The sequence below is a fragment of the Saxophila tyrrhenica genome (genome assembly GCF_035928015.1).
Source record: "Saxophila tyrrhenica strain CCFEE 5935 chromosome Unknown scaffold_20, whole genome shotgun sequence".
NCBI lineage: Eukaryota > Fungi > Ascomycota > Dothideomycetes > Mycosphaerellales > Extremaceae > Saxophila > Saxophila tyrrhenica.
The window spans coordinates 64,555-83,947 of record NW_027041752.1 but is presented as its reverse complement, the minus strand read 5'-3'; the positions used below and the strand labels follow the sequence as shown (position 1 = coordinate 83,947).

General features: G+C 56.9%; 9 protein-coding genes across 9 annotated transcripts; 6 read left to right on the top strand and 3 right to left on the bottom strand.

Annotated features, from left to right (window-relative positions):
• Window positions 1–139: 139 nt before the first annotated feature.
• LTR77_009930 (uncharacterized protein) lies at window positions 140–976 on the top strand (the record flags this gene model as incomplete). The annotated part of the gene is made up of 1 exon (XM_064807156.1): window positions 140–976. One exon carries the CDS (start codon window positions 140–142, stop codon window positions 974–976), a length of 837 nt encoding a protein of 278 aa, XP_064654529.1.
• Window positions 977–1,421: 445 nt separating this feature from the next.
• On the top strand, window positions 1,422–2,006 carry SNX3 (Sorting nexin-3; the record flags this gene model as incomplete). The annotated part of the gene is made up of 1 exon (XM_064807155.1): window positions 1,422–2,006. The coding sequence occupies one exon, from the start codon at window positions 1,422–1,424 to the stop codon at window positions 2,004–2,006; it is 585 nt and encodes a 194-aa protein (XP_064654528.1).
• An 897-nt stretch (window positions 2,007–2,903) lies between these two features.
• Window positions 2,904–4,723, bottom strand: LTR77_009928 (uncharacterized protein; the record flags this gene model as incomplete). Its single annotated transcript, XM_064807154.1, has 3 exons — window positions 2,904–4,050; window positions 4,100–4,336; window positions 4,389–4,723. 3 exons carry the CDS (start codon window positions 4,721–4,723, stop codon window positions 2,904–2,906), a joined length of 1,719 nt encoding a protein of 572 aa, XP_064654527.1.
• Window positions 4,724–6,431: 1,708 nt separating this feature from the next.
• LTR77_009927 (uncharacterized protein) lies at window positions 6,432–8,748 on the top strand (the record flags this gene model as incomplete). The annotated part of the gene is made up of 2 exons (XM_064807153.1): window positions 6,432–7,562; window positions 7,621–8,748. The coding sequence occupies 2 exons, from the start codon at window positions 6,432–6,434 to the stop codon at window positions 8,746–8,748; spliced, it is 2,259 nt and encodes a 752-aa protein (XP_064654526.1).
• Window positions 8,749–10,009: 1,261 nt separating this feature from the next.
• LTR77_009926 (uncharacterized protein) lies at window positions 10,010–11,329 on the bottom strand (the record flags this gene model as incomplete). The annotated part of the gene is made up of 1 exon (XM_064807152.1): window positions 10,010–11,329. One exon carries the CDS (start codon window positions 11,327–11,329, stop codon window positions 10,010–10,012), a length of 1,320 nt encoding a protein of 439 aa, XP_064654525.1.
• Window positions 11,330–11,578: 249 nt separating this feature from the next.
• LTR77_009925 (uncharacterized protein) lies at window positions 11,579–13,064 on the bottom strand (the record flags this gene model as incomplete). Its single annotated transcript, XM_064807151.1, has 3 exons — window positions 11,579–11,707; window positions 11,757–12,501; window positions 12,586–13,064. The coding sequence occupies 3 exons, from the start codon at window positions 13,062–13,064 to the stop codon at window positions 11,579–11,581; spliced, it is 1,353 nt and encodes a 450-aa protein (XP_064654524.1).
• A 52-nt stretch (window positions 13,065–13,116) lies between these two features.
• On the top strand, window positions 13,117–14,004 carry LTR77_009924 (uncharacterized protein; the record flags this gene model as incomplete). Its single annotated transcript, XM_064807150.1, has 1 exon — window positions 13,117–14,004. One exon carries the CDS (start codon window positions 13,117–13,119, stop codon window positions 14,002–14,004), a length of 888 nt encoding a protein of 295 aa, XP_064654523.1.
• Window positions 14,005–14,458: 454 nt separating this feature from the next.
• On the top strand, window positions 14,459–15,184 carry LTR77_009923 (uncharacterized protein; the record flags this gene model as incomplete). The annotated part of the gene is made up of 1 exon (XM_064807149.1): window positions 14,459–15,184. The coding sequence occupies one exon, from the start codon at window positions 14,459–14,461 to the stop codon at window positions 15,182–15,184; it is 726 nt and encodes a 241-aa protein (XP_064654522.1).
• Window positions 15,185–15,775: 591 nt separating this feature from the next.
• Window positions 15,776–16,519, top strand: LTR77_009922 (uncharacterized protein; the record flags this gene model as incomplete). Its single annotated transcript, XM_064807148.1, has 3 exons — window positions 15,776–16,173; window positions 16,230–16,359; window positions 16,415–16,519. 3 exons carry the CDS (start codon window positions 15,776–15,778, stop codon window positions 16,517–16,519), a joined length of 633 nt encoding a protein of 210 aa, XP_064654521.1.
• Window positions 16,520–19,393: the final 2,874 nt, after the last annotated feature.

Sequence of the window (19,393 nt, the reverse complement as noted above, 5' to 3'; positions counted from 1 at the left end):
GGGCATGAGTTCTTCTCCATCAATGCTTCATCGATCAAAGTAGCAGCAACTTTTTTGCAGCAACATTAATGTCCTTTTTTTTTTGGCTATGGCCACGACATACTAGACATACGCCCATCCCTCCTCTCCGCCTCCCACTATGGCCGCTCCTCCACCTGCCAAACTCCACCACCCCAATCGCATAACCAAACCTCAGCACCACAAAAAGCTCCCCCGCCTTCCCCAAAATGCCCAAATCACAAAACGACCACTCCTCCATCCTGCCATACCCTCTCCTCACGCAGGCGCCAACCAGCCAAAGGTCATCTACGTCTCGTCCCGCACAAAATTCATCCCAGTCGTCAAGCGCGTAGAAAAACTGCTAGCCCTGGCGGAGAAGCGGGCAATGCAGAGCGCCACTACTCTCATCAAACAACGGAAGGGACGCGGGCAGCGGAGCTTCGGTGGGAGGGGAAGGGGGGAGGACGAGTTACTTGAGATTGCGCAGGCCGTCGAAGCCGGACGAGCCGATCAGGAAAAGCTGAGAGGTGGTAAGGCGAAGGGAGAGGCTGGAGGGGAAGAGGTGGTGCTGAAGGGGACGGGAAAGGCGGTGCAGAAGGTTTTGGAGTTTGGCCTGTGGTTTCAGCAGAGGGGGGAGAGGTTTTCGGTGGAGTTGAGGACTGGGAGTGTGGCTGCTATTGATGATGTTGAGGTACCCGAGGAGGTGGAAGATTCGGCAGACGTGGCAGACGCAATGGAGAAGGACGAGCCGTTGGAGGTAGGCGAAGATAGAGCTATGGAAGACGATGGGGAGGAAGCTGGCGTGAGCACTGGGGCGATGGATGTGGACGATGTCCCTTCGAAACCGGCTTCGAAGAAAGCGCCTGATCGGCCAGCGGAGGACAGTGGAATTGCTGCGAAGAATGAGATTGAGCCAATTCCCGAGACGAGGGTCCGGTACACGAGTTCGCTGGAGGTGCATATCCGTCGGAAGTGATGCTCTGCTGGCCCAATGGGCTGTACGAACCTGAAATGTGGTGTTCTGTTTTTGCTCAAGATACCCCAAATCGCGATGGCTGTTACTCGTCGTGCCCGATCAACATGAAGCTTTGCAACGGCACTTGCAAGCACGTGAATCACAAATCGCGTCGTTGGAATTGTTTGGACTCTATACTTTCCGTATTGTTGTTCCTTTCGAACGAAGGATAGTAAATGAATATCCTATCATGTACCTCCTAGGCTTGCTGCCAGGTTTAGCCCCACTTTCACGTGCTCGAAGGCGCTAGTGAAAGCTTCCCAGATCCAGAATCCCCGCCAATTCTGTTTCCTCGAACCTCATCCACTGACTGCTACACCTCACACGACACACCACAAACACTTGTACAGACTCGCCAGCAATCGACAACACCCCCACACTACCTGCGACACGACCACCGACAACCATGCAGCGCATATCCCCCCGCCCCCCCTCCCCCACCGACCGCGCCCAACAGTCCTCGCAACCGCAAACCCAAGGCCCCCCCCAATCCGCCCAACAACCCGCGCCCGCGCCCCCAAAATCTTTGAACCTCCCCTCAGGCTTCGCGCACCCGCCGTCCACCTCCTCCCCGCACCCCCAGTCCTTTGAGGAAATCTACGGCATCCCCGAGAACTTCCTCGAGCTCGAGGTTACGGCTCCTCAAACCCACCAGCCGACTTCGAGTCCGAGTTCGCGATATACGACGTATCTGATTCGGTTGTCGACAAATATTCCGGCGTTTAAGTTGAGGCAGAGTTCAGTAAGGAGGAGGTACAGCGACTTCGAGGTCTTCCGCGACCTTTTGGAGAGGGAGAGCGCGAGGGTGTCTATCCCGCCGCTGCCGGGGAAGGTTTATCTGAACCGGTTTGATGACGCGGTGATTGAAGAGCGGAGGAGGGGGTTGGAGCGGTTTCTGAAGATTGTGGTGGGGCATCCGCTGTTGCAGACGGGGAGTAGGGTGTTGGGGGGCTTCGTGCAGGATCCGGGGTGGGATCGGAATGCTTGGTAGGTGTTGCTATACTCTGTGGTGTTTATGGGAGAATGGATAGGGTGGGTGGTGGATGCTGGGGAGAGCAGTGGGAGAGGATGGTCAGGGTGAAGGTGGATTTGAAGGTCATGGGCTGATTGAGTTTCTTCTCGTTGAGCAGGAGTATGGCGTACGGGGAGAAAGAGCGGCCGTGATGGGTACGTCTGCGTCCGGCCCTTGCTTGTCTGCTTGCTTGCTGTTGTACTTAAAGCGTCTATCTTGCTTTGAAATGGAAGTCACGGAAGTAATGGTTGTTTTCTACAGATCGCTTCTCACCCGCGTCGTCCCTTGAAGCCAGTCTAGTGGCCCACAAACGCCGTTCCTTTATAATGAATGCCGTCCGAAGCAAGTTGCAAGAGCGTAGAAGTCTAAATGGACAAATTGTAAGTCTTGGGATACTGTTGTCGATTGGGAGACTGAAGGTTGCAGCTGACAGCCAGTGTTAGGGCGTGATTGGAGCTAAATTGGAGGTCTTGAAGAGCGTAGGAGTATTGAGATTAGGACGCTCGGCGGGCTTGGTGCTCAAGACGAGCCTGGTGGTGGAGAGTGTCAAGCACTTGAAAGTGAACGCAGGAACGGCTTGAAGTTTGTGAAGAGCCTATACATATTTGGAGTGGCACAGCTCGAAGGTCTTGTACAGACCATCGTGACCAACCAAGGTCAGAGCATTGCTTCCGCTCCCATGGAGTCCTCAACCCGTATTCATTCTATCGTTCCCATCGTGTCATCATATCATCGTCCCATCGTTCTCATCCTCGCACAACGCTCCACTTTACGCCCGCAAAGCTCCTCGCACCGCATCACACACAATCTTCTACTTTGACCACAACACAAACCTCGCACGAACAACATAACACGCGCTGGCCTTCCACTTCCTCATCACGCTCTCCTCGACTCCTTTGCGAACTCCTTCTTCCAGTCTTTCGGCCAAGGCATCTCCTCCGCCTTCTGCGACTTTAGCGGGTTCTGTCTCAGGCGTCTCTTGACTGGTGTGGAGGACTGAGCTTTCTGCGTTCCTGCTCCGATCTGCTGGCCTGCGTGGACGGTACCGTTGACGGCAGGCGTCGGGGCCTCTTCTCGGTTCCCCTTATCACTCGGTGAAGGCAACGACGCTGGATGTAGGAGCGCTTTGTTCGGGTGCGGCATGGGGTGAAACGTCATGTCATCGTCGACTTCCATCGAAGCGTCGTGTGCCAACTGCTTGCGTCCGGATACCTTCTCGCGCGCAAAGACGTCAGACCTCCTACTACTTCTAGCGGAAGACACCGATGCCGCGGTTGACGCAGCGCGAGAAGCAGACTTCTGCACCTCTCCCGTACGTACTCCGAAGCTGGCTAGCAGTGCCGATGCATCAGCATCCGCTGTAGAGGGGTCACGCTCTTCTTTTTCTTCGAGAGCGGCGGGATGGGAGGTGGCAGCACCATCAGATGCAGCGCTCGTGACTGAACGGCGGGTGACGATGATCTCACTCGATGCATCATCACCTTCATCTTCCACATACTCAGCAATGACCGATGGTTTATTCGCCTGATTGTTCTTGCTGCCCTGCTTCGCACGTGATGACGTACTCCCTGGAGGACGACGGACTGGTCTCTTGCCGCCTCTCACCGGCACCTGAGGCTTCTTGAAGGCATCCCTCTTTGCACCTTCATCGGCGGCAGTATCGACCCGTTGTTTCTTACGCATAGGGTTGTGGGGCTCTGGTGGGCTGTGTACGATCTTCTTGGGGCTGGTCTCCTGGGGGTTGTCTAAGCTGAGCCCCCTGATGACGTTGCTGGCACGGAAGGCTTCGAGGCGCTCCCCTTGTAGTGAGGCTCCACGGGCTGCTGGCTGCGGTGTTCTGCCAAACGTCATGTCCGTAGCGACAGAAGCGCCTCGCTGGAATGATGGACGAGCGGTCGTGAATGATGCTTGCGAGCTTGGATCCTCTGCTTCAGCGCTGTCGGAGTTGAGTCCACCTGCCACGTAAGGCGCATCTGATCCTTCGGCGGCTTGTTCGGGGATCGCATCTGCCATGGGGCTGTCGCTGCGTTGTATTAGCAATAGTGAGCAACAGGCAACCTTGGAATACGTACTGCTGCCGGACATCGCGCCCAGCTAACTCCTTCCTCAACTCCTGATTTTGCGCCTTGATCTCTCGTATTGCTACTGAGAGCGCCTCGAGCTGTTCAGCTTGTTCTTTGCGATGCCGGGATGCCTGCTGCTGGTAGATCTGCAGTGTGCTTGTCGCAGCCGTCGCCACAAGCCCATCTTTCTTCACCCTTGCGACGGTCTTCTCAAGCTCGGCAATGCGCGCATCTCCGCCAGTGCTTCTGAGCGAGCGGTCAGCGATGTCGTTCCAGGCTTGATAGTGAAGGTACTCACTGTTGCTGCTTCTGACTCGTCTGCAACGCTTGCTTCATCGCATCACACTCCTTGCACAATTGGGCGACATCGGATGTCAGCTGTGCGACTTGTCCCGTGCGTTGCTCGACGCGGGTGACCGCCTGGCGCAGGTTGTTTTGCACGTTGTTGAGCATAGTCTCGTTGACCTCCAACTGCCTTTCGACCTTCTGAATGCGCTCATCGCTGCGCGGATGAGACGCTTCAAGACGTTCCGTCAAAGTGGTATTCGCTTGCTTGATATTACTGACCTCTGCCTGCACATCGCGTAGGAACGTCGCAATGGCCGCGCCGACATTCGCGATAGATTGATCCATGCTGTACTGTGTATGCAGTCAGTACAGATGTCTTCTGTGATGTACCGACACAAAGGCTGCAAGGCGAGGCGATGTTGGTCAATGGTGTGCAATTTCGACAGTGTGCGAAAGAAAACGCTGTTATGACTCGAAATAAAGGAGATTTGGTGTAACAGGCAGGCGCAGGCGCAGGCCCAAGCTCCTCGCTTCCGCGGTGGGAAGGTGCGTTGCTTGGCAGCATGTGATCAGGACAAGCTGGAGCGTGAGGATGAAGTTGAGCGTAATCAGGAGAGAAATGGATGGTGACAGTTAGCTTATAGTTGGGTATACTTGCCATGCACCCTGCCCGCTTCGTGGACGAGATAACGAACGACATTTGCCGCTGTACCCATGTGCGAGAACGGATTGAACCATCGATGAGTGACTCGCCTTACCACTGTACAGAACCAACCCGCCTCATGTCATCCCAGAAGATATTTCCCGCTAATGTGATCAGAGTAGTGTACAGCTCTTCTTCCTATCCCGTCCCCCGCCTTCTTCTTTCTCGTTACGACATCTGCACTGCCTCTTTCTCCCTCCTGAGCCGCTCATATGGCGTCACCACCGGCCTCCCATGCCGCGCCTGCGCTTTCCGGAAAGCTTCCGTCATGATGGGGGAGGACTCTGTTCGAATCATTGTGCCGATGGACATGAAGCAGCTGTTTATTCGTTATCAGCACTTCGCCGCTCGAGCGTGTACGTGCTGAAAGATGTTCGTACCCAAATGTAGCACTACTGCCCAACATATACTGCCCCAGCGTCCGCATCATGCCATTAGGTCCTGGGCCGTAGCGGATGATGTTCGTCGCGCCGAAGATGAACCCGATGATCAGACCGACCGCTGTCGATGTGTCAGCCTTGCGATGCTGCGAGAAGAGATCTGGACGTCGTACTGCCGCCCATCATAGCGCCCATCTTCGCTACATCGATCTGTTAGTTGAAGACGTTGGTGGTATGGCGATGCGAACAATACCCTTATCGAGTGGGCCAGGGCCGGACATGCCCTCTGCTGATCGTACGGGAGGCATGATTGTATATATCGATGAGTAGAACTAGAGATCGCTGTGCTGTTCCACTCATATGGAGTGGATGAAGCTCTAAAGTGAGGTACCGCCGCCTCGGCCTCGGAGGCTGTGCCAAGACCAAGTTTCCAGGCGGGATCCACTCGGGGTTGATGTTGGTTCTCGCCGACGACAAAAGAATCACAACAGCACCTCGACACGGCTTATACAGCTGCACGCGACCGCCGCTGGACAACTACACCCCCAGGACTCGATGAGATAGAGCGACGAGCCATTGCGCTGCCCGAGCGCTTGCCCGTGGACCACGCTCGAGTGTCGCTTGCCGCCGCGGCCTCTCCTTTTGCTGGAAGAGACGGCGGGGGTGGATGTGAGGACTGAGTAGGAGCGGACGGAGCATTGTTACGACTAGGAGTGAAGCACCGGGACAGCTGGCCGTGGCGCGTTGGGTGCGTGAAGAGGAGGGTGATTTACCCGGGCACACGACACCCCCGTGGACCCAAGCAGCGCCATTGTGCTTGACGACCACGACGTGAATGGGCCTTCCCGCAAAAGCATTGGTATCTGCACACATTCTTACACGTGATCAGGAGAAGCAGCAGCTGGACAGTGAGGAGGAAGGGCAAAGACACGACTCGGATAGCAGCCACGACTCACTCCCACTCCCTCCAATGACGGCCGTGGCATCTCCATTGACCTTCCAGCCGAGCAGAATAGGATGGGCTGATGGCGGCAAGAGCTACTCGTACTCCAACATGAACTCCGACGAAGCCAGCAGGCCCGGCATGTTCTCTAATAACGCGCCCCCCGCTCGCAAAACAGTCCAGCGGCAGAACTCCTCTTCTTCCCTCGCTTCGAACAGCTCAGCGACATCGACGAATACCCTCACGGCGCCGTCAGTGCAGACGAATGGAACCACGCCCACAGGGCCGGAAGCGGGGAGCTGGGTGAACAGGAAGAAGCCGACGAGAGGACTGTGGCCGCCGGGTAAGGCTGAGCCAGCGACGGGTATATCTACTGCGCGCCCGCAGCCTGTGAGCGCGAACAGCACTGGGCCTACTGCGTCGTCGGGACTGTCAGCCATACAAGCTCCCCTCATTCCAACCCAGCAGATGGCAGCGAACGGCACAGCACAGACTAATGGCGTGCGCAACCACGCTCCTCAAGCCCCGCCTGTCATCCTCCACTTGATGCCGCTCAATGGCACGTTCGAGCGCAAGACCATCACCGTGCCATACTACCCCGACGTCCTGCGCATCGGCCGGCAGACCAATCAGAAGACCATCCCGACCCCGCTCAATGGCTTCTTCGACTCCAAAGTCCTCTCGAGACAACACGCCGAGATCTGGGCTGATAGGGATGGTCTGATCTTCATTCGCGATGTCAAATCCAGTAATGGCACGTTCGTCAACGGCGAGCGTCTGAGCCCGGAGAATCGAGAGTCAGAGCCGAAGCAGCTGGTTGAAGGTGCCCTGCTAGAATTGGGAATTGACATTGTGTCTGAAGATCAGAAAACGGTCGTACACCACAAAGTCTCCAGTAAGGTGGAGCATGCGGGATACTACGGACAGAACAACGATCCCTTGAACTTTGGCGACCTGGATCCCAGCAATGGAGGGCAGATGGTTAATGGGCCCAGCCCGCTGCGGAGAAATGGAAGTCAAGGTTCATTGGCCGGCAGAGGGGGCTTGAATGCGACGTTGAACCAGAACATTGGCGGTGGAGGAGCCATCAGTCAGCAGCAGCACATGCGGAATTGGCTGAACCCGATCAGCATGGAGCAGATTGTGAAGAAGCTGAACGTGAGTTATTTACCACTCTCACAATAGCGTTGCACTTTACTGACATTAATTTTGTTAGGCCGAGTTGAAATACGCAGAACAACAGTCCCGCGATCTCGAACGGACCAAGCGCGCCCTCGCCGACATGCTCACCGGCACGGCCGAAGCACCGTCTAAGGACGCCAGTATACAGGAACCTTTCAAGGAGCCGAAGCACAACTCCGAGAAACGTCCCTCTCCACTCAAGTCCTCAAAAAGTGACCTCCACGCCCATTTCTCACTGCCTCCCGCTCCGCCACCATCCGTCCCGCTCCCTGCGAAACCAGACGTCGCCCGCGCGCTTGCGGATCCGGTGATTCAGCCTCTACTCCGCCGAACCGATACCGCGCGTCCAGGCTCAGAAACATCTTCGCCCACAAAAATAGACCATAGCGGCGATATCCTCCGCCTCTGCGAAGAGCTCAAGTTGGCCAAAGGCGAGCTCTCAGAGCAAGATCACCGCATGAAAGGTCTCGAGGACGCGCTGGCTAAGGAGAAGGAAGCGCGAGAGGTGGCGGAGAATACCGCTGGCAAGTCCGACACGCATGACTGGGCCAGGAAACGTGAGGGTGGGGAGGATGAGGAGAGGAAAGACTCGCCACGCGATAGTAGCGATGGTGAGGAGGGTTTAAGAAGGCAGGTTGAGCGGTTGACGGCGAGTATGGACGAGATGAAGGCGCAGATGGAGGCTTTCCGCCAGCGCGCCGAGTCAGCTGAGCACGAGCGCGATACCGCGCAGAAGAGCTTGGCGGAGATGGTGGAAGAGAAGAGGCGGAGAGACGAAGGTAGGACATCGCGCTCACCATCTTCCGCCCGACGATCACCCAAGCGTCGCTCATCCGCTTCACGCCCCGCCTCGTCCGGCGCGCAGACCGACGGCTCCGCTGCGCACGCTGAGGCAGAAGAAACGAGCACATCCCTCCTCACCCGCGCCGGCATCCAGCACGACCGCCCCATCTCCCCCGAACAAGCGCAGCAGCTCACCCGACTTCTCGCGCAGGAGGTGCTGAAGGCTGATGATCGAGGTGGTGGTGTTGGGGGGCCGGCTACGGACTGGCATGGACGGGAAGCGGTGAGTGCGGCGACGGTTGTGTTGGTTGGAGTGGTGGTTATGGGGTGGTTGAATGGGTGGACGTGGGTGGGGGTTACTGAGGGGAAGATGAGATGACTGGTTGGTGAGTGCAGATTAGGGCATGATGCGAAGCGATGAGCTGGGGCCGCGAGTCGGGGGTGGCCACGCTGTGACATCCACAGGCTGTTGGCGACAAGAGCGGAACACGAGCGACTAGCTGGCAGTTCAAGGCTCTCCGCCGCCGCCGACAATAATGGCACCCTGGCTGCGCCCGAAGAGCCGAGGGTAGGAGACCAAAGCCGCGGATTCCGAGCAAGCGACAGGGCTGACGAAGCGTCACGGGCGTATGGTGTATAACACATTGCGCGGTTTCAAAGGGCCGAAGGAGCAACGGAGCCATTTGACTTGGGCGCTTCGAACCGTACAATGCACATTTATACCAGACTTTCACGACGCTATCTCGACGGACAGTCGTGTCCTCATGCCAACCAGGCAGCGAGCCGCCGCCTGCACTACGAGGTTTGTCTTACCGACGTACGAAGACGGATCATGCTCACGCCCATGCCCTCGACCTCTGACGACTCGCCACCGACCCTCCTTGACCGCTTTACCGACTGCACCGTACCGACCGCACGGCCTCAGGGTCCGACCAGACGGTCTCATCGCCAGGAACAGCAAGGCAAAGTTGCGAGGTCTCGCAGGCACGCTGTGTGCTCCGCATCCGGATCATGAGGACGAATCGAGCGTTCGGCGCGAGAGACAGGGACCTGCAAGATCGTGGTCAAAGTGCAATCTGGAGAAAGGGGAAAGCCTATCGAGCACCACCGAAGAGCAAATTGACAAACTGAGATGAGGAACGCTCGGCTGGGTAGCCGGCGCAGACTTCCATCATCCAGAAGTAGCATGATGGACGCAAAAACAGCAACTCTGGGCGCTTGGGAATTGAGAACCGCGAATGGAGAGATGTACAAGTTACGGTCGTTCGAAGAGGAGGGTTTCTTTTGTGTGCTTCTTACATGTGCTCTCGGAGGTTGGACTGACTTGGTCTTCGTTGGGCGTCTCGGAGCGAGCATGGGAGGGCTTTTCCGACTACGATGATTTCTTTTGGTTTGCGAGCATGGCGTGGCGTCTGTGTCTTCTTTTGAAAGTGGAGGATGGTGGTGTGTATATGACGGCTGTGTCTGGCGTTAGATGAGTTTCCTCGAATCGACGTGTGCTGCAGTATGTACTGTAGATCACAACAACCAGGTCCACCAAACCTCTCCCTCCTTCTTCTTCCCAATCCTCATCTCATGTCCAACGACACCCTGGCCACCATATCCACCACAGCCTCCGCACCAACACACCATCCCGGTCTCTACGACTCCCCCACCAACCACTCCAGCGCCCCAACAGCATACGCATCACACGCCGTCCCCAGCGTCGGTTGCACCTCCGGCCAAAACAAGCCCGAATGATTAATCGGCACCGCCTCATTCAGCGTCCCCTCTGCCTCACACTTATCCCACACCTCCCTTGGCGTGCCCCCGTACATGAAGAAACTCGTCGGTGCCCCGACCGCAGAGCCGAGGATGCTGAAGTCTTCGCTGCCGCCTAGTTTCGGGATGCTCGGGGTGTAGCCTTGCGCGCCGGAGGGGAAGTGCGAGGAGAATGCTGATTCGAGGCGAGCGGTGATGGTTTCGTCGTTGATGGTTAGGGGGAAGGAACGGGTGGTTTGGAAGGTTGGCTCTGCGACGGCGTTGGAGGCGGCGCTCTCGGCTTTGACGATGCGTTCGATGGAGGCTTGCACTTTCCGTCTGGTTTCGGGGGAGGTGGTGCGGACGTCTACGGCTAGACGTCCGTCGTCGACTACTACGTTCTCGGCATCGCCGGCTTGGATCGAGGCGACGGTTACAACGGCCGTGTCCCAGGGATCTACCTCTCGCGAGACGATGGTCTGGAGCTTCATCACCGTCGAAGCGGCCATGACGATCGGATCGATGAGCCGATCAGGCATGCTCGCGTGCCCACCCCGTCCATGCAAGGTGATGCGCATGCTATCTGCACTCGTAGCCACCAAACCCCTCCGCGTCCCGATCGTGCCGGCGCGGAACGGCATCACGTGCCCGCCGAGACAGAGGTCGGGGATCGGGATGTTGTGGCGTTCGGGCGAGTACATTCCATCGTCCACCATGGCTTGCGCGCCGGTGCCGCGTTCTTCGGCCGGTTGGAAAGCGAAGATCACGGTGCCGTTCCAGCTTGAGCGAGCGGTGCAGAGGGTTTCGGCCGCGGCGAGGAGGGCGGTGATGTGCATGTCGTGACCGCAGGCGTGCATGACGGGTTTCTCGACGCCGTCGGCGTCGGTCATGCGTTTGGTGGAGGCGTAGGGTAGGCCGGTGCGCTCGAGGACGGGGAGGGCGTCCATGTCTGCGCGAAGGAGGATGATGGGCTTTGGGTATTTGTCTGAGGATGCGCCATTCCGGGAGCTGTGGAGGATGGCGACGACGCCGGTGCCGCCGACCTTTTCGGTGATGGAGAAGTCCTTTGAGATTTTGGTGAGGTGGTCGACGATGAAGGAGGCGGTGGCATGTTCTTGATTAGAAAGTTCGGGGTTTGCATGGAGGTGTTTGTAAATTTCCTCGTAGCGAGAGAGGTCGGGGCGGTGTTTCTGGACAAGGGAGGATACTGTGGACGACATGACGGCGGAAGGAAGTGTTCTCTGGCAGTAGTGGCGATGCGGTACAGGCGAACGAAATTGAAAGGGATTAAAAATGAGCAAGGTCAACCTACTTCTGATCCTACAAGTGTTTTACAGCTATACATCTCTTTGCCGAAGAGGTGACGTTGGCCGATGCAGGAACTGCATTGAAGCTCGCCTCGATTTGCCCGCTGCTTAGCTTCTTGGTGCGGAGCTGGAAGCTCCAGAGCACGCTCTGCCATGTGAGCTTCACTGCCGCTCCGAAGCGACTTCAGGCGGATACTGCAGACGCTCCTTCGTGAACATCGTCGCGGCCGTCATCTGCTTTCGACCATGGTGTTCGAAACTCAAGGAGGTCTCGTTGACCGAAGATCTCACCTACGACGACAAGAATCATGTCAAGTGTCGCGAGTGTGTTCTCACGCACCTTAGTCTCAGGTCCGACGGCCTTTGAGTCCACAGCGTCTTCATCCAGTTTGATCTCGGCACTGTTGGGGGCGCCGCTGTCTAAACCCGTGGCTGTTTCGTTCAGGATCACACCAGAGTCGTCTTCGACAGCAGACTCCCGCTCAAGCGTCTCAGCTGCCATCGGATTGTCGAAAGACAGCTGCACAAGCACAGCTTTCTTCCCAAAGTCTCTCAAAATCCAGACTTGATCGTTGTCCATCGTACCCACATCGTCCAGGCGTGCGAGTAAAGCCCAAATCCATGCAGATGTCGTGGAATTGATCTCTTTTTCGCGTTTGAGGAAGTGCTTCTGTAGCAGCTCCAGGAGTCTGAAGACGATAGACTGCTCCAGTGATTGCATCTGTGCTAGCTGTGGTGGCGTACCTCGAAGGAGGCGATGCCAGTCTGCGTACGCCTTGTTGTTGGCTTGCGGGAAGGAGATGGGATGACGATCGTGCAGTGCGGCTACAGCTTCTGCGCTTGGGTGGAGGAGAAGTTGCTGGCGATGTGAGTAGAACCGCCGTTTGAGGGCTCTGGTGAAAGCTTCTTGCGGGTCGATGGTTCCCTGGGCGGAGTCTGCTAGCGATGGCGCAAGACTGACGCGGGCATAGTACGCACCGTCGTCTAGCACACCGCGGTGATCGCCTCTGCCGCTGTTGTAGATGTCTTCGTCAGACGTAGGTCGAGATGCTCTTAGGATTTCAGGCATAGTTCGCCGCTCAGATCTGCATCGCGACTGTTAGCCTGATCTTCCGGACGATTCTTAGGCGCCCACGAGGTACAGGAGCTGGAGTAATTACGCTACTCACCTCACGCCTCGTAGATACGCCATTGCCTCGTCCTCGTCACTCTCAAAGTCCTCCGGTTCCTCCTGGTCCTCCCATGCGTACGCCACCGAGCCCAGCGCCGGCCATTGGCCGGTCGATTGGTTTTTCGCCTTACCGCTGTAGACCCAGGTGGATTCGGGAGCCTCTGACCTGGGTCCGTCTTCATCGTCATCCACGTTCGCTGGGGTGGCGGGCTCTGGGGCTTTTGCTTCGCCATTGCCACTGTGCTGCTTGCCGGACTCGAGCGACGGTTTTTGCACACCCTCCTCGCCTTCGGAGTCAGGGTATTCCGGGATGGTGTAGTCGGCTGCGGCGTTGTCCTCGAGTGGTGCGAACAGTTCCGTGTTCTGCAAGTCGCCTTCCTCATCCGAGTCGTACTGGAGCAGCACCCTCTTGTTGGGATTGTAGAGTGATGTGGGAGCATGCTTTGGCCTGTCGCGGTCTCGCCTTGCTGTCGCCATGTTGGCCGTCGAATTGAACAATACGGCAAATGTCAGGCAAGAGATGATCGAGATGGGCTGGATGCCAGTCCAGCGGGTGCCTGCAGATGTCTCATGCCACCTCGGCCCGCTAGTTCTAGTTCGCGAACATGTGAAGATCGACAACGACCTCATCTCATCTATCTGCACCGGTGACCAGACTATGCGTCTTCGTCACCTGCCGCTACCAGACCCATCATCCTACAAGCACGCCGGAAACCTCCAGTCGCACGTTGTAACCGCCTTTCTCGCCCACAAAGCCAGCCCGGCCACTGTCCCAGCACCTAAACCCACCATCATAACTTTCGAACCGCATCCTATCTATACCTGCGGTCGGCGAGAGGTCGGTCACGTCTCGAAAGAGCAGATCGAGTATCTGGAGAAACCAATCAAGGGGCTTGGACGTGGTGCAAAATTCGCAGAAGCCTTGCGAGGCGGGCAGACTACTTTCCATGGGCCGGGACAACTTGTCGCATATCCAATACTCGACTTGAAACGACATGGTCTGACTGCGCGATGCTATGTGAACCTGCTTGAGGAGGCGGTGATAGCCACCTGTGCGAACTCCGGGGTCAAGACTCAGCGAACAGAAAACCCAGGTGTATGGACGGATGAGCTACACAAGATATGTGCGCTAGGCGTGCATATGAGACGGAATATCAGCAGTCATGGTATCGGGTTGAACGTGGCTACGGATCTACGATGGTTCGACAAGATCGTGGCATGTGGGCTGGAGGGGAAGAAGACCACCACTCTGCAGGCGCAGGGGGTGGAAGAGGTTGGAGTGCAGCAGGCGGGGCATGTGTTTGTGCAGGAGATGGTGCGGCTGTTGGGTGGCATCGAGGGAGTGGATATAATTGCGAAAGAGGATATTGGGCACGGCGACGTTGAAAAAGATGGTGTAGCTTCTCCGTCGTCTTGATTGTGTGCCAAGACAACCATTGAACACTTTTGCGCCTTGTCTTTCCCCTTCCACCGAGCAAGTGGCATGAGAGTTTCTCCCCGTGAGCATGCAACTAAACAAAGATAGCCCTTTTTTCGGACATGCCATGCTAACAACTTCAGGTACAGGAGAACTCCCATGAACGGCCACGTGGTAAAGCAGCCAATTATGCAAGCTTTCGATATGGCTTACCAGAGCCACAAGAACTTAATTGACAACCTCTGAGATCTGAAATACATAAAAGGCATCGATGCCACCCGATGGTTTTGGGACATCTCGACCAGTTGATTTCCAACATTGCAACCATCATCAGCATCATACCTCCATCAATCAACTCGATCATCATCGTCACCAACAACCGTCATCTCCAGCCACCGATCAAACCAGCATCAAAATCAACTCGACATCAACATCTAATCACCCGACCGACACCATGTCTTGCCTGTTCAATCTGTTGCGCCGCCGCAATATCTCTTCGTCCCTGAACGCCGACGAACAGCCGCTACTGCCAACCACGGCTCCCATCTCCGCCCCTGAGAACAATCATCAGCCGCCACGCCCGGGCTCCCTGTTCGACGCGATTGCACATGCAGACACTGCCTTCGGTCACAGCCCGTGCGAGAGCTTGAAGGAGATGAAGCTTCATTCGAAGCACAATTCACCGGCACTGTCGCGCCGTGCCTCTGACAGCATGATCCACTCTTCGACAACAGGGTCATCCGTTACCGTCACTGCTGCTCCTGAGCCAAAGACCTTCGGGAACCGCAGATGCTCGGAATGCGGCCACCGCTGCTCCATCTTGGGCCGTATCGTGTCCAGGCTCAATCACTGCCCAGCGAGCGACGGCGACTGCTGCGACGGAGAGTGCTGCGACGGAGACTGCTGCGAAGGTCTAGCCAAATGCCTCGCTCGCACCACCTCTGGACAAGACGGAACGGTCTCTCTCACCAGCCAGGCAGCTCTGCTGGAGAAGATCGTCACGATGGAAGCCAAAGAGTGCCACAATCTCCGCCACGAAGCGATCTGGGAGTGCTCGGCGAAGGGAAGGCAGTACTTCAGGAAGGTTCTGGACAACATCTCACGCAGGTCGAGGCGCAGCTTGGAGGGTACGGAGGACAGGGATGGCAGTGAGGAATATGGTATCTGCTGGAACTGGTAACTGGTCGCCAAGCGCGACGGGTTTAGATGTTGTGACCAGGGTGTTGTGAGAGGGTGGCGGAGGGGTGGAAAAGGGGGACAGATGTGCGCTGGATGAACGAAGTCCCGCGCGCAGGGGCGGTGCGAGGGTGTGTTGAGCGGCTTCATGAACTGCGGTTAGGTATTGCAAAAGAGGCGAACTGATGTGCTGGCCGGGCCGCGAAAGTGTGCTGGAAGACTCAAGAAGGCAGGATTGCCTGTGGGAGAAGCAGCATCGTTGCGAGCATTCGGAGAGACTCATCATAGTCAGTATAGCGTACAATTCCCAAATACCATCACATAAAAGACATTCACATGTGCAGCTGCTAAGCCCGTGGCTCCTTCCTCATGCGACTTCACTTCAGCTCCCGCAACTTTAATCCGGCACGGATGCCTGCCCGCCGGTCCCGCCACGCGCACGCTTCACTCTGCTCTCACTCTTCCTTCATCCTTTCTTCTTCTCCGACAAGCAAACCATCTCATCTACCACCATCTGCCCTCCTTGTGTTAGCTCCTCATTGCTATACCACATCACTCATCCATCGCCATCATCATCATCAACACCACAAGCACAATGCCTTCTCTCACCATCGAGATCCCCTCCACCCCCGTCAAGCGCGGCCCTGGTCACGTCCGCTCCGCCAGCGACCCAGCACCATCCACCGCCACCAGCACGACCACGGGCGGCATCTTCACCCCCTGCGGCTCCGACGACGGTCTCGATGGCCCGGTCGACAGCGCCATCGGCAGCGACATGGCCACCTCGCCACGCACTACGTCGCCAGCCCCCAAGCACGCTGACACCCCTCAAGCGCCGAAGAAGCCCAAGCACCTGCGCAGCCTCGCTGGCAGAATCCGCGCTCTCGGCCCAAGCTGCGTCACCTACGGCCAGCCAAACGTCAAGACGGCCAACATCAAGCTCCGTGCCGCGCAGATGATCTTCCCGCCGCAGATGTGCTTGTTCGTCGGCAAGTAAGTGACGTCCTCTCCCTCACTGACTTTGGTTTCTGATGCTGACTCCTGAACAGCCTGCCAGCCCACTGGTCGGACGGGATGCTGTACCAGGCGATCTCGTTCGAGTTTAAGCAATTCGGGGCCTGCGTCGTCGGGGTCTTTCGCAAGGCGGCGAACAAGCCGTACGCCATCGTGCAGTACATGGTGAGCTCACTCTTCACTCACTTTTCTTCTTCGTAGCATGCTGACAGCCGTCCAGGACATCTGCGATGCTTACACGGCGATGCTGTTCGGCACCAACATCTGGATGGAGCGTCCCCTGCGCGTGGAATGGTCGGCTCGCTCGCAAGCCTCGCATGCTTAAAAGTCGATATCGCTAGCTCTCATGAGTGATTAGATGTCGAATTTGTTGTGATTTACATGGATGTCGTGGACTCACTGTCGGGGATATTGTGCGTTTTTTGGTCGCTGGAGATTGACGGTGGAAGGGGCCGTTTGCTTGCTCGCTGATGAGCTGTGTCGCGTCGAAGGTTGCTGTTCGCATTGTTTGCTCGAGAGAACATTGCTTGCTGGAAAATCAGCGTAATCGTAGTGTGTCTTAGCTGCACGATAGTGAAAGTCGTGTTCATACCATAATTCTTCAACCTCATCCTCAGATACTCAGCTCCAGCCCACGTCAAGAACCTCTTCTCGCGCCAGCGCCGACTCACTCAACACCTCATTACCTACCCCCTACTCCTACAAGCTCGCGTCGATATGAACCTACCATGATCCACTACCGTCAGCCGCATGAACGCTATAAAAGATGGCAAGCAGAAGCCCGAATGGCCACTTCGCCACCTCGCCGAACAAGAGATACGCGGAACAAGGACCAAGATGCCCAAGGCCACACCAGAGAGCATGACCAGAAAGATCCGAGCGGCGCCACAGCCATTGCGAGATGACCGGGCCTGGTCCGCGGCCGGCGCCACTTCCGCGCTCCCCAGACCACCCCGTACAAGCCAGCGGGCAGCCCTGTGAGCAGCAGCGGTATGGGCAAGAGAGCGGAAGGCTTCGGCGATGCGAACAGCAGCCTAGGAAGACAAGGAGGAGGAGCCACAGGCGTGACAACATGGGGTAGGGTCTCAGCGGAATAGCCTGAGTGGCGTGGGGGCCGTTGAATGAAGGCCACTCTGGGAAGCCTGCCACTTCCGCCACCGCGAGAAAGACACCAAATGCAGCCGTGGACAATGCAGCTGCGGAAAGACCATGGGCGACTAGAGAGGACAAGCTGGATGAGCTGTTGCTTCTCCGTCTGCGGAGCAGCCACGAGACTTCATGGCGGCGAAACTGGTGCCAGGTCGGCTCTCCATTCACACGGTGCAGGTGCAGGCTCGCAGCTGCAGGCCAGCCTAAGACTCTGTACATCAAGGCTGGCTCAGCTGCTGAACACCAGGCGGCCCTTGACGGCAGGTAAGCAGTCCGAGCTCATATGGCTGGACGTCTAAGGAGGGGCGCAGCCTCACAATTTCCGGTCTGCATACCTTGGTTCCCAATAAGCTCTGTACGAGCCCACAGTACTCAAGCTGCTTGCCAGCAGGTAGAGATGAACAGCAACAAGTTGAGCCACGGTGCGCAAGGGACCGGACGGCATGCCATGCTCGAAGCAAGTTCCTGGTGGTTATCCATGGAACCGCTGCACAACCACCTGGCCTCTGAGCATTCCGCAGGTCCGTTTATCTGCTCCCGACAGTGGTGGGCTGGCAGGGCTGGGGTCTCTGTTACGAGCCAAAACACCCAGCTGCCTCCACCGAGGCACGTGACTGTGCTGGCTTTCAGGATGACGGCAGACTTCCAGGGACAATATGCCTGGAATGGTGGCATTTCCAGTATTATTTGCCTATGAGGCCGGATGTCGTGATGTTGCAGTTCCAGGGAGCTCTCCAGCCGAAGTAGCTTTGCTTTTGCACGTTCGATATCTGAGACGGGATGATAGGCGTTCTCAAAAGCACCAGACGTCTGCTCGGATCGTCCCAGGACGGTAGCTTGTCTTCCAGAGAACGCGTTCTCGTAGAGCAAACTACGCCATCTCCAATCGTTGCAGCCACCAGCATCTTTTTACGCCATGACAGGTATACTGCTGTTGTCTGGGCCTGCTCTGTACCAGCTGTTCTGGATATATTTACCTCTGTGCCATCGATGCAGCGTTGTCCCACCAGCAGAACGTGCCTGATTGCGATGCTGTCGCCTATCATCTCGTCGCACCAGCAGCTCCCTGGCAGCCAGGCATGGTTGCTGAGATGAGAGGAGTCCTAATTCGAAGGAAGGTCGAAGGCCGGCAAATCTTGCCAATGTCTCGACGGAGACCATTCTCCGAGGGAAGTGGTGCCAACCTTCGACAGGAGCAAGAGCTCTGGCTCTCGACTTCATCTCTAATCATGCCATCCATCTCTTCCACGCTGTGCAGTCACTGATGGCGCCTCTTCGCCCGGTGTATGCCTCGATGGCTGGTGGCTTGGATATCTGCTGACCTGGTTCGACGCGTGAAATCATCGCGGCTCCAAGCCCGGCGACGGTGCTCCATCCTCTGGAGGGCATTGTTGCCAGACCGCCTACAGTCCATCTTGACAGGCCTCGAGACCACAGCGCGGCAGCGAATCCACCTTTGCTTGTCCATCTTCTACCTTGCGGACCCTCCGGCTCTGTCGACGCGTGGTTGAGATGGCATGAAAGGCAAGCCCTTCATTCTTGATGACCCGACTATGATTCCGGACGACTGACTTGGTACGGTCCCTGGTCCTGCTCAAAAGTCGACGTACCGTGGTGGAGGTAACGACTGTGATCAGCATGTATAGGTAGGAATGCAGCGAGGCAAGGGGTGATGGCTTCCTTCTCTTCTCCCTCCCCTCGCTTTTCTTCTCCTTCGGAAGAGATCCGTTTCGACCGCCATCTGGTGCTCTGTGAGGCTATTAAAGAAGTCAGAGATGGCGATATTGAGGTGTGGCGGTCTGTTGGTGACGGCCGAGGAGGAGGGTGGCGGACCCCGGCCAGCAGCGAGGCGCTAAGGCACCCATGGCTTTCTTTTATACCGTGAATTGACTTGCTATATTCTTCACCTACCTTGCTTATAGGTCTCGACGTACCACTCGCGTAACCGTTGCTTCTCTCTGCATACCCCTCTACAACGACAACGAGCCTTTGCCATCCACCATAACGCCACCTCCGTCCCACAGAAGCGCTGCAACCATCAAGGCGACCA